Below are 14,470 nucleotides of genomic sequence, written 5' to 3'. Positions count from 1 at the left end.
TGGTGGAATGACCTGCCTAACTCAATCTGATCAGCTAAGTTCTTCGCCATCTTCAAGAAACGGCTAAAGATACAGTACGCCTCACACTAACACACCCCATTCTCTTTATATTTTTCCTGCTTTTTTATTTATTAAAAACAAACCTTGACCCTCTAACACTAGCATTCTCTATTCCATCTACTCTTGGTACTGTGTTAGTCTAACTGGCACGTGTAACAGCACGTATGTATTATTGCTCTTATGTTGGACTGATTGCTTGTGTTGTCCTCATTTGTAAGTCGCTTTGAATAAAAATGTCTGCTAGATGACTACATGTAATGTAAATGGTCCTTAACAGTCTAGATTACTTTTTTACTGGAGGATGTTTTGTATTATGGACTGATATTTGAGTTAAAAATAAGTTAATTGATGGATGGGAGTGCTGTGGATTATTGTGATGTTTTTATCAGCTGTTTGGACTCTCATTCTGACGGCACCCATTCACTGCAGAGCATACATTAATGAGACACTGATGCAATGCTATATTTCCACAAACCTGATGAAGAAACAAACACATCCTGATCTTGTATGACCTGAGGGTGAACACATTTTCAGCTAATTTCCATTTTTAGGTGAACTATTCCTTTGAAAAAAGAAATAAAACCCATACAGCGGTCATCAGAAAGTGTCACTTGACTGATTGATGCTTCACTAGGGAATTAGGAATGTGATTCGTTCTATAGTCTATCTATAATACTGCTTTCAGATCTTAATAGTGATGATTAGAGGCCCTCATAAAGGTAATGTTTGACAAAATTGGTTTTAAAAGTTTAACCAGTTGAGGTTATGTGTAAGGCAGATGTGGAGTTAGATGCCTGTACCACAACACATATGCACACTCTGTATGCGAAATAAAACCAGGCACAGACTGTGTGGACATAGGACTGTGTTTTCCCCAAAGACCAACACTGAAGAAGTGGATTTAAAATATCAACAGAGAAAAAATTAAGTGTGTCTGTAGTACTTTATCATTATACATGGTACAATAAAACAAAGGCAAGGATGGGAGTTGCTCATCTTACATAGCCCATTGTCTTACAATACATCTTACTTGCAATGCCATGAAACGCTTTAAAAATCATCAACAAAACCTTAAATTAAATTCTAAAATGTATAGGTAACCAGTATATATATACATCCAATCTGAGAACTCGTTATCTCCAGTTGGTAAACTCATAGCGTCACTGCAGATGCCCCAGTTTCCAACAGTTGGCAGTGTCCGGACTCATGATTGCATGTGTATACTGACTGGACCAACCTGACATATTCTCTATTAATGCTGTTAACGATAAGAAACAACACAGTGATTTTGTTGCTTATTTAAAATATGTGATTTAAATGTGAGGTTGGGAATCACACTGAAGTAGATGGGACTTGGTCTTGTATGCCTGAAATAGCTGCATGACTGTAAACACACACATTCTAATCTAATCATGATCAGTAAGATGAAGCACAAACGGCTGATTAACTTTTTAAGCACAATCACAGTCACAAATATTGGATCCAATATAGTGTATGACACTAAATATGTAACAGTACCATCCTGGGGAGGCTTGTGTGACTAGATAATATGCTTAAAAATCCAAGGCTTTGGCTTTATTTTGGATGTTGTAACTTTTACAATCAAACTGTTAAGTCTGATTCAGATGAAAGATCATTTGTTTCATCAACCAATAAATGAATATGCATATCCCTTATCTGCTGGCCATTTTTAATTTAATATGCATTAACCTTACACAGAACATGCATGTATTTACTATTTTAAAAACAATGGGAATACATTTATAATAACAGTTTTTGATGATTGTTGCATTAATACTTAACAGATAGTTAGCTCCGCAATTTTTTAAAATGATAATGATAATCATACATAGCCTGCGCCTGTTGTGGAGAGAAGTGGGTTTATTTTCCATGATGATTTTTCACTTGACTTCTCTTTTCTTTCTGTTTTTCCTAGATGTTTCTCTAGATGTTTATTCTTAATGAGAAGAGGCTGGGTCTTGATCAATGTGTCTTTGTGTAAAAAATATTTGTTTTATACACTTTTACACCTAAAAACCTGTTCTCCCTGCGGCGGCGCTAAAGCGCCATAAAGCGTTTGCTAACCGACGCTAAAACTCAAGAAGAAGAATCGGGGTTTTGCTAGCTTACGTTAGCGTCTAACGCTTTATTTATAATATACCCCGTCTCAAAATGTCGTACATCTAGTGCTGACTATAAATATGCGTGTTTGTCCCAAAGTGCGGCGAATATTGCATTAATCCGGAGTCAGACCACGATGAAGACTCGTTTCCAAACAGGCCAAAACCACTCCAGTTTCGTCATCTGAGGACTTCATCACATTCTGATATAAAGATGGAGTTTATAAAAGAGGAGAGGGAAGAAATGAGGATCCCCGAGCCCTGCAAAGTGAAAGATGAGCAAACAGAGGAACCTGGAGGTTTGATTCCTCTTTATGGACTGATTACCGTAACAAACATGCGGTGGCTGTGAAATAACAGATGACATAAATAAGGGGAAATATATATTACTCTAGTTCTGTATTTAAGTAGCGTGCCAGATTCCATGGCAATAGTATATGAATGTCGGAACTGCTGTTAAAGAAATCCTCTGGTTTGAGTGTTCACTCTTGCTGTAGTTCTGAAGCTCTGTGACTTTCTTTGTTTTGTTTTGACTCGCTCGTGTTTACATAATATTCCCTTTTCAAGCTTTAAAAGAGACGCAAAGACACCATAAACGACTTCAGTTTGAGTGTAACAATACGTATTTTCGTGAAAAACAACAACAACCGAAGTGTAGTGTATATAGCGACAGTCTTAAGCTATGAAACAATTGCATGTTATTTATATCTCAATCAGCAGAATTTGTGGTTTGCCGTTGATAACACAATAATTGGGTTGAATATCGGAAGAATAGTTTAACTATATATATATATATATATATATATAAGTATATAAAGTATATATAAATATATCAAGTTCTATTATTTATTCTTTATTATTTGACCTATGACTAGGGCTGTGCGATATGGGGAAAATATCTAATTGCGATTTTATTTTTTTGACAGATATTGCGATTTGATTTGCGTTTTTTTTTTAATTTGCTAAGTCAAGCTTCAACTTAATATTGTCAACAATGTGCAGCACAGTATGATTACACAGTATGATTATCATTATCCTGCTGAAAAAAAAAAAAATAATAAATTCTTACAGTTTCCATGAAACCATTACAAAATTAGGAATCCAGCGAACATGCAATAAGGGATGCTCTTGATATGCATTGTGACGCAGCTCTTGTAAATTATATTTTTTTTGTTCGTTGCCTGTCTTTTCAAAGCTTAAGTTAGTGAACGTTTTTCTTTAGTTTTACGCCATAATCCCACTCTGTCTCTCTCCTGCTTTCCGGGGTCTTTTTTTTATTTTTTTATGGTGGGCGTTTACACAGTGGCTAGAGCAGTGCTGATTGGGGAGAACGGAGGTGAGCTTGCTCTATTTGTTAGTAAGTCTGTCACTGAAGGCTGACTGTCATGCATACGCTCTGGAACAGCTTAATTGCGTCCACATCGCAGGCTTTTACGATTAGCAAATCCCAACGTCTCAAATCGCGATTTCGATTTGATTTCGATTAATCGCACAGCCCTACCTGTGATGCTGTGTAAGTCATAACATTTCCATCATTTGAGAATTGTTTTGCATTTGTTGCATTGTCATGGCCACAATGTTGTAAAATTGAGAAGATAATTCTACAGAAAGTCATTTTGACACCTGATGGTTCTCCATTCATACCCACGTCTAAAAATGACATGAAACGTCACATTTTTATTTTGATGGGCTCATGAACCGTCTTTGATTTTTATGTGGTATTGTTCTCTGAGGTCTACTTATAGTTTTATCAAGATTTGAACATCAAAAAGCATAAGTAATGGGTTATTTTCTGTCCTGTTTTATCCCCCTTAATCAGAACGCTCTGTTTGAATAGATGTGGAGGATTGTAGACTCGGAAATAAATGCTGACTGATGTGATTAGCTAACAGTTGTGTGTTTGACAGCCTACATTCCTCACAGATGGACGCTGCTGTGATTTGGGTCAAAAACACATAAATAACTCTATAGCTATCAAACGATCTGTAGTAACAGACAAAGCAACAGTGATCGCGTAATGAAAATAGTTACTCAGAAATGTGTGACCGTACTGTCGGATCCAATATAGTTGCACATGATTATCTTTTAGTTTAAATATTTCAGAAAATCCTTTGTCATAATTTTACCTTGTTTGTAAATGAATCTGCATTCAACTCTCATCGTTTAGAGAACCGGCTTTACTGACGAGAAACGCATAACGATCGGCCGATCGTGATCGGAGCAGCCCTAGTAGGGATAAAAAGGCAGCGAGGTTGGATCTGTGGGCAGGGATAAACAGGCAGCGAGGTTGAATCTGTGGGCGGGGCTAAATAGGCAGCGAGGTAGAATCTATGGGCGGGGATAAACAGGCAGTGAGGTTGAATCTGTGGGCGGGGATAAACAGGCAGCGAGGAAAAATCTGTGGGCGGGGATAAACAGGCAGCGAGGTTGAATCTGTGGGCGGGGATAAACAGGCAGCGAGGTTGAATCTGTGGGCGGAGGGTAAACAGGCAGCGAGGTTGAATGTGTGGGCGGTGGATAAACAGACAGCGAGGTTGAATCTGTGGGCGGGGATAAACGGGCAGCGAGGTTGAATGTGTAGGCGGAGGATAAACGGGCAGCAAGATTGAATCTGTGGGCGGGGATAAACGGGCAGCGAGGTTAAATCTGGGCGGAGAATAAGCGGGCAGCGAGGTTGAATCTGTGGGCGGACAATAAACGGGCAAAGTTGAATCTATGGGTGGGGCTAAACAGGCCGCGAGATTGAATGTGTGGGCAGGATAAACAGGCAGCGAGGTTGAATCTGTGGGCGGGATAAACAGGCAGCGAGGTTGAATGTGTGTGTGGGCGGAGAATAAACAGGCAGCGAGGTTAAATCTGTGGGTGGGGATAAACAGGCACCGAGGTTGAATCTATGGGTGGGTTATAAACAGGCACCGAGGTTGAATCTGTGGGTGGGTTATAAACAGGCAGTGAGGTTGAATCTGTGGGTAGGTTATAAACGGGCAGCGTGGTAGAATCTGTGGCCGAGCATAAACAGGAATTGAGGTAGAATCTGTGGCCGAGAATAAACAGGCAGCAAGGTTGAATTGTTGGGAGGGGCTAAATAGACAGTGATGTCAGTCTTCTTATGCAGAGTTGGTTCTTATCCACACTGTTACATCATAGAGTCTTACATTCGAGAAAATTTTGTTTTGGCAGACTGGGTTCAATATAAGCTGTTCTTAGACTAACAACAAAGATTTATTACGTTTCTTAATAAGTTTAAAAAAATCTGTGAATCTATGTAGAATCTGTTGGCAGGGCTAAACAGGCAGCGAGGTTGAATCTGTGGCGGCGGATAAACAAGCAGCGAGGTTGAATCTGTGGGCGGAGGATAAACCGACTGCGTGGTAGAATCTGTGGGCGGGGCTAAACAAGCATCATGGTAGAATCTGTGGGCGGGTATAAATAGGAAGCGAGGTTGAATCTGTGGGTGGGGATTAACAGGCAGCCATGTTGAATCTGTGCCCTGGCTTAAACGGACAGCGAGGTAGAATCTGTGGCCGGGGATAATCTGTGGGAGGGGATAAACAGGCAGCAAAGTTGAATCTGTGGGCGGCGGATAAACAAGCAGCAATGTTGAATCTGTGTGCGGAGAATAAACAAGCAGCGAGGTTGAATCTGTGGGCGGAGGATAAACAAGCAATGCGGTTGAATCTGTGGGTGGAGGATAAACAAGCAGTGCGGTAGAATCTGTGGGCGGGGCTAAACAGGCAGCAAGGTAGAACCTGTGGACGGGAATAAACATGCAGCGAGGTTGAATCTCTGGGCGGGGATTAACAGTCAGTGATGTTGAATCTGTGGGCAGGGATTAACAGGCAGCGAGGTTGAAGCTGTGGGTGGGGATTAACAGGCAGCGAGGTTGAATCTGTGGCCGGGGATAAAAAGGCAGCGAGGTAGAATCTGTGGGCGGGGATAATCACGCAGCGAGGTTAAATTGGTGGGAGGGGCTAAACAGACAGGGATGTCAATCTTCTTATGCGGAGTTTATTCTTAACCACACTGTTACATCATAGAGTCTTACATTCCAGAAGATTTTGTTTTGGCAGACTGGGTTCAATATAAGCTGTTCTTAGACTAACAACAAAGATTTATTACATTTCTTAATAATAAGTGTAAAAAAATCTGTATAAAAAGGTGTGTATTTAGAGGGTCTTAAAGCATTTTCAAAGTTTCATTTCCTTACTAAGAACAAGGGCTTATTTATTTATATTTGTTATTTAGAAACCATTTATGTACCGCTTCCAGGTCAATGCAGAAGTGTAAATTTAATTTCCATTACCTTGACAATTATCAGTCTCTGATAATTTTTTTTTAATCATGTTTACTTCAGGCCTGATGCAAGTGAAAGAGGAGAGCGAAGAGGAGAATGAGGATGATTATCATCAGCTGGAGGATCCCCAGCGTCTCCTCAGCGGACAGAAGATATTGAGCTGCTCAGAAACTGGGAAAGGCTTGTCTCACAAGAGAGCTCAGAAAACAGCCGGCTTTTTCTTCACCTGCCTCGAGTGCAAAAAAAGTTTTGAGTCCAAAGAGCACCTGATGGATCACTTCAGGATTCACTCTGGAGAAAGCTGCACAGAGACCGAAACCAACCTGACACAGAAAGCGGCTCCGGGAACGGTTTGCAAACTGCCCTTCACTTGCTTTCAGTGCCAGAAGAGTTTTGCATGTAAAGAGCACCTGATGGATCACTACAGGATCCACACAGTGGACCGACCGTTCCCCTGCGATCAGTGCGACAAGAGCTTCATTCACAAGCAGAGCCTGAAGAATCACCTGAGAGTTCACACAGGCTTGAGGCCACATGTGTGCCATCTGTGTGGCAAGAGCTACATCCACAAAGACAACCTCACAGATCACATCCGGATCCACACCGGAGAGAAGCCTTTCGCATGTGATCAGTGCGGAAAGAGCTTCACACACAAAGGAAGCCTCCTGCATCACATGAAGATCCACACCGGACTCAAGCCCTTCACCTGCCGCCAGTGTGGACGCCACTTCACTCACAAAGGAAACCTGAAGATTCATATACGCATTCACTCCGGAGAAAGACCCTTCACCTGCCCTCAGTGCGGCAAGAGCTTCATCTATCACGGGAACCTGGTGGGACACATGAAGAAACACTCTGGAGAGAAACTGTACCACTGCACTCAGTGCGGCAAGAGCTTCGTCGAGGCTCGGCATCTGCAGAAACACGTGAAAACACACGCCACCGAACGACCCTTTATGTGCTCTCAGTGCGGACGTGGCTTCTTATGGCACCACAACTTCAAAGAGCACCAGAAGATCCACACTGGAGAGAAGCCGCACGTGTGCTTTGACTGCGGGAAGGCCTTCACCAGACTCATATACCTGAAGCGGCACCAGAGGATCCACACCGGAGAGAAGCCGTACAAGTGTGCTCGCTGCGGGGTGTGCTTCACCGTCTTGGACTCGCTCAAAGCACACGAGCGAGTGCACACCGGAGAGAAACCCTACGAGTGCCCGAAGTGTGGGAAGTGCTTCGGACGACTGAGTACACTACTGACTCATAAGAAGAAGCACTGCCCCAAACTGACGAAGTGAAAGTCACTATTCTTGCAGGGATGCTTCATAAATGTTATTTAAATAACATTATATCTGCATTAATATCCTTTGAGGAGAAGTTCATTAAAAATTGAAAATCCAAGATTAGAATGAGTTTGTTTCTTCATCAGATTTGTAGAAATATAGCATTGCATCAGTGTCTCATCAGTGGATGTATAATCAATAATCCACAAGTAATCCACAGCACTTCAGTTCATCAGTGAACATCTGGAGAAGACAAAAGATGAAACAAATCCAACATTAAGACGCTTTTAACTCAATTACATATTCTATAATCCGTAATAACACTTCCTCCAGTGAAAAAGTTCATCTCCTGTTGTCTCTCCTGATGAATCCCACAGTCATCAAAATTACTTGTTTGGATTTGTTTCAGCTTTTGTCTTCTTGAGATGTTAACTGATTGACTGGAGTGCTTTGGATTACTTGTGGATTATTGTGATGTTATTATCAGCTGTTTGGACTCTCATTCTGATGGCATCCATTCACTGCAGAGCATCCATTGATCAGACACTGATGCACTTCTACAAATCTGATGAAGAAACAAACTCATCCTGATTTTGTATGGCCATGGGATGGTTTCATTTACTTAATCATGTTTGTTGTAAGGTGATGCATGAAAAGGAAAAAAAAAAGTGTAGGAAGCTTTAATAGTGAGTTTCCAAAAAAACATGGAACCTTTCTTCCAGACTTCTAGACTTTCTTCTGATGAACACAAGATAAGATGTTTAGCAGAATGTCCAGAGTGTTTTATTATAATAGGACCTGAGGCTGTGAAGCTCCAAACGAGAGCCACAGAAACACTGTAAAAGAGTTAAGAACATAAATATTCTGTCATGGCCAAAAATATCGGCACCCTTGGTAAATATGATCAAAGGCTGTGAAAATTCAACTGCATTGTTAATCCTTGTGATCTTTTATTAAAACAAAAAAAAATCACAAAAATGTATCCTTTCATTGGATAATAAGAATATAAAATGTGGGGAAATATAATTATGAAATGTTTTTCTCTAATACACATTGGCCACAATTATCGGCACCCTTTTATTAAATAATTTTTGCAACCTTCATTTACCAGTTTAACAGGTCAAAATGTTATCCTATAATTCCTGATGTGGTTAGAGAACACCTGACAAGAAATCAGAAACAATTTCTTCATCCAGAAGAACTCCTTCTCGCCACACATTACGACGATATAGACACACGTCTTCTTCCAGGCAGTTTCGTAACATTTTATGTTGATTGGAAATTCTTAATTATTGCCCTAATGGTGGAAACGGGAATTTTCACTGCTCTTGCGCTTTTCTTAAAGCCACTTTACTAATTTGTGTAGTTTAATTGTCTTTGGCTGCACATCATAAAATATATTCTTTGGTTTTACTCATTTTAATGGATGATTAAGGGAATTTGAGCTTTGTTTTCCATCCTCTTTATATTTCTGTGAAACAGGAAGCCATGGCTGGATAATTTTATGTTTATAACCATGCTGGAGTGCTCAAAATTGTGAATATGAATGGGAATATACTTCAGAGATATTTTACTCATAAAAATTTCTAGGGGTGTAAATAATTGTGTCCAACGAGTATTTGAGAAAAAGCTTTATTTCATAATGTAATCCCCCCCCCATTTTAAATGTTTATTATCCAATGTAAGGATATATATATATATATATATATATATATAAATATATATAATTTACAGCCTTCTTTGATCATATTTACCAAGGGTGCCGATATTTTTGGCCATGACTGTAAGTTATTATTTCGCTGTTGTAAGCCTCAAATCTCTCAACTAATCTCTGTCCTTCAGAATATGGTGTGCTTGGCATCAGTGATGTCAGTGTCGTTGGTTATCACGTGTATCATTAATTATGGCACAGCCGGTGTTTTTAAAAATAGAATGAATGATTTCTATTCCTCTAATCAACTCTACACTGAAATAAGGTCATTACAGGCGCACTGGTGTTCATACTCTCTGCAAAAATCAGTCAAGCCCCATGTGTTTATGATTTAACAGAGTACATTAATTACGTAATTTAGTTGTCTCATAACTAAGGCCGCAAGTGTGTAGTGTGCAAACTGTACATGATGAAATTAACAAATAAAAAAGGAGCTAAATGTGTCAAGTGTGCCCTGCCTCAAACCGACTTCATTGCATTTATTATCTCCATTTTTTTGTGGAGATGGAATGGAAATCACAGTTTTTGCAGGTTTTTCATGAGGGTGGAATCATGAGTCAGTACAGCAATCCAAGCATCAAGTTACAAGCATGCTTTCTTCAACTTTATATCTTATCTTGAAACTTATATTTTATCTAACAACTGAACATGATGTTTGTTGATAGAACCACATTTTCAGATTAGTTTGATAATCAAAAATTGAAAAAAAGAAAACTAATAAAAACATTTCATTTACAGGTGCTGGTCATATAATTAGGATATCATCAAAAAGTTGATTTAACTAATTCTGTTAAAAAACTGAAACTTATATATTATATTCATTCATTACACACAGACTGATATATTTCAAATGTTTTTTTGTTTTATTTTTGATGATTACAACTGACAACTAAGGAAAATCCCAAATTCAGTATCTCAGAAAATTAGAATATAACTTAAGACCAATACAAATAAAGGATTTTTAGAAATCTTGGCAAACTGAAAAGTATTCAAAAAGGAACAGTATGAGCATGTACAGCACTCAGTACTTAGTTGTGGCTCCTTTTGTCTGAATGACTGCATCAATGCGGCGTGTCATGGAGTCGATCAGTCTGTGGCACTGCTCAGGTGTTATGAGAGCCCAGGTTACTCTGATAGTGGCCTTCAGCTCTTCTGCATTCTTGGGTCTGACATATCACATCTTCCTCTTCACAATACACCACAGATTTTCTATAGGGTTAAGGTCAGGCGAGTTTGCTGGCCAATTAAGAACAGGGATACCATGGTCTTTAAACCAGGTACTGGAAGCTTTGGCTCTGTGTGCAGGTGCCAAGTCCTGTTGGAAAATTAAATCTGCATCTCCATAAAGTTGGTCAGCAGCAGGAAGCATGAAGTGCTCTAAAACTTTATGGTATATGGCTGCATTGACCTTTGACCTCAGAAAACACAGTGGACCAACACCAGCAGATGACATGCCACCCCAAACCATCCCTGACTGTGGAAACTTTACACTGGAGCTCAAGCAACGTGGATTGTGTGCCTCTCCTCTCTTCCTCCAGACTCTGGGACCCTGATTTCCAAAGGAAATGCTAAACTTACTTTCATCAGAGAACATAACTGTGGAGCACTCAGCAGCAGTCCAGTCCTTTTAGAAGCGAGACGCTTCTGACGCTGTCTGTTGTTCAAGAGTGTCTTGACACAAGGAATGCGACAGCTGAAACCCATGTCTTGCATACGTCTGTGTGTAGTGGTTCTTGAAGCACTGGCTCGTTTTGTTTCACAATCCTCTCCAGGGTTCGGTTAGCCCAATTGTTTGTACACTTTTTTTCTACCATCTTTTCCTTCTCTTCTCCTCTCTATTAATGTGCTTGGACACAGAGCTCTGTGAACAGCCAGCTTCTTTTTCAATTACCTGTTGTATCTTGCCCTCCTTGTGCAAGGTGTCAGTGGTCATCTTTTGGACATCTGTCAGGTCAGCAGTCTTCCCCATGATTGTGTAGCTTACAGAACTAGACTGAGAGAACATTTAAAGGCTTTGCAGGTGTTTTGAGTTAATTAACTGATTAGAGTGTGGCACCAGGTGTCTTCAATATTGAACCTTTTCACAATATTCTAATTTTCTGAGATACTGAATTTGGGATTTTTCTTAGTTGTCAGTTATAATCATCAAAATTAAAAGAAGTAAACATTTGAAATATACCAGTCTGTGTGTAATGAATAATCAGGGTATCTTCCGTCCATTCCAAATCCGTTTCCAATTAAAAAACAGAAAACGAAAGACTCAAGAGGATTCAAGTGAAAGAACATGAATTCAATAACGAGAAATGGAAAAATGGCTTGTTTATTCGTTATTCCATCTAGGTTAACAAACGGAAAATGAGTTTTTGACTTGATTTCTCATTTTGTCGTTTAAGGTTTAAAAAACGGTTTATGGCTTCAATATTTCAGTCGCACTTGGGCCTTCAACTCGGTCTCCTCAGTCTTTCAGAATAAGAGTCTTACAAGAGTAATGTCTGAAACCAGATGTAGCTGGACACATAATTCGTGTTGCTGCGACTTGCAAGTCACCCCTTTAAATTATTTCTAGGTTATAGTATTGTATGAATATTGTCCCACTGTAAATACAGTGCAAATAGTTCTGTCTCCTTGGATAAAAGTGAAGTGGAAATAAAAATCAATAATAGACTGAACAGTTCCATGTTAATATGTCTGTAACATTTACCACTCTCGTCTTTTAAGTCTAAAGGCACTAGGTAGGTGTGTGTGACATTAAAAATTAATTGGGAAAATTAATATAGTTCAATTTATGAAATAAATTTGTAATATTAGTTTTATTACATACTAAATTGAATGATGTTTTTCTTTTAGTCATCTTTGTTGGCCTTGAGAAAGCCGACATATATTTGAACATTATTATCATTTATTATGAGAGTAATTGACAACGACTAAAATTTTAATGTTTCACCAAATTCAGCTCAGATCTTCAGACTTGTCTGACTCGTTGCTGTAACTGGTCAGACTTTTTCCTTCTCAAAAAATCCTAGTGACTTTCATTATCTGAGCAAAGAAGGTCTTACACTTAAGGTCCACTAGAGGGGGAGACAGCATCTTCTGCTCACCAAGACTGCATTTCTTTGATAAAAATTATAATAATAAAAACAGTAATATTGTGAAATATTATGACAATTTAAAATGACTTTTCTATTTTGATATATTTTAAACTAATTTATTCCTGTAATCAAAGCAGGATCACACTCATTTCATAGGCAGGTTTGCCTGCAAACAGTCACCAAATAAATTGCAATGTAGCCTAGATGTACAACATTTAAAACTGATTAACGTTATGCTTTATTACACTGGTAACTTAAGCTCATTATCTTGCCATGTCATGCTAGTTAAAATTTACAGAGAGTAATTGTAACTTACCTTTGTGAAAATGCTTTGAACACAAAATCATGTGTGGTGGAGTATTATCGAAGGTAACCTCGGTCTCCTTACCGCTGCTATCCATGCCATTCGTCGCCTTTTTGTCACCTCTGAAACATGGCTTGTACTATTATTTTTCCACGCTGGAAAACGATAAAAAGATATTCCGTTCTTGAGCTTTATGCCACTTATATCGTGAGAACGACTATTGCAGTTCATAACACAGCAAGTAGACTGCATCTTGAACACTGCGTTCTCCCTCCATGTAAATAAGTCTGGCGCCTAATGTTTGTGCCGCGGATTCCCAAAATGCTTTGCGTTCAACACTGGGAATACGTCATGATGACGACACATTAGCGATCTCTATTCACCTTATTTTCCATGGCAACAACGGTGCCGCCATTGCGCTCGTTTTGTCATCTTACTTCCGGCTGAGGGACCGGACATAACATACCTAAGCTAGTGGCTAGATAACAGAACGCAAATATATCAAGTATTATATGCTCAGTTAGCGGCTGCATAACAATTGTATTAAAAAAAACAATTGCACCAACGATGTAGCGAACACATGGTGAAGCGGTCGGAGTGTTGTGGTGCACTTTACAATTTACACCCACCACCTAAAGAAGAGAAGCACCTGAGGAAATGGATGAAGGCGCTAAATTTGAAGCGCCCACCCAAGCGCTCTTATGTGTGTTCGTACCATTTCATGGACGGGAAGGCGACTGACGAACACCCTTACCCTGAGAAATGGCTCGACTATGATGTTCCGTTAAAGAGGTCACGCTGGGGGATGAAAAGGTTGTCAGATTCGGGTAAGCTAACCTTAACTAGCTATGTGTTTGCTCGCCTAACGTTCGATTTATGAAGTCCGTTCTATGAATACATTTAAGATCAGTAACAGGCAGTTAACGAAGTACAACGAAATTTCCATGATTACCATTGTCCACCTATTTATTTAATATTTACGGTAGTACAAGATATTATAGTACATTACAATAGCTCACATTATTCCTGCTACAGAGATTGCAGGTGATAGCAGGCAAGCTAGTTACATTTCTCATTCAGATACTGACCTACGTTTGAACGCTACAGTTAAGTTTTTGTTTTGTTTCTAATGCATCTCTCTCTCTCTCACACACACACACACACAGTTCTAAGTTCGGGTTCCATCATATATTAATACTCATGATATATTGTAAGTACTAATATAAATTTTTTTAATTATTTCCACAGATGTATCGATGACCGCCAGTGATACAGCTACAGTCTTGGCACAGAATTGCTGATTGTGTGGCACATGTAACTTGCTGTGATGGATCCCAGATGAGCAGCTTACAGGTCCTCAGCCCTGTACAGAACATGGCAAACCTAAAATACATTTCAAAGCTTTCACAGCTGTCTTATTTCATAATCATTCATTATTATTATTACTACACTTGACGTTTACCTACATTATTCATTGATTATACTTAATGTACACCTACCAAATCTTACCTTTACCTTACCTTTTGCATATACACTGTGCAGAATTAAGAGGCAAGTTGATTTTTCTGAAATTTACCAATTCCAAACCACACCAATCTTAACTATTAATTTT

General features: G+C 39.3%; 1 protein-coding gene across 1 annotated transcript; it reads left to right on the top strand.

The window, feature by feature from the left end:
- The first annotated feature begins 2,146 nt into the window (after nt 1–2,146).
- LOC113046170 (gastrula zinc finger protein XlCGF26.1) lies at nt 2,147–8,678 on the top strand. The gene is made up of 2 exons (XM_026207090.1): nt 2,147–2,479; nt 6,535–8,678. The coding sequence occupies exons 1-2, from the start codon at nt 2,395–2,397 to the stop codon at nt 7,767–7,769; spliced, it is 1,320 nt and encodes a 439-aa protein (XP_026062875.1). The 5' UTR covers nt 2,147–2,394; the 3' UTR covers nt 7,770–8,678.
- Nucleotides 8,679–14,470: the final 5,792 nt, after the last annotated feature.

The sequence above is a fragment of the Carassius auratus genome, chromosome 27, assembly GCF_003368295.1.
Source record: "Carassius auratus strain Wakin chromosome 27, ASM336829v1, whole genome shotgun sequence".
In the NCBI taxonomy this organism is placed as follows: domain Eukaryota; kingdom Metazoa; phylum Chordata; class Actinopteri; order Cypriniformes; family Cyprinidae; genus Carassius; species Carassius auratus.
This window is presented reverse-complemented; position numbering and strand designations above follow the sequence as displayed.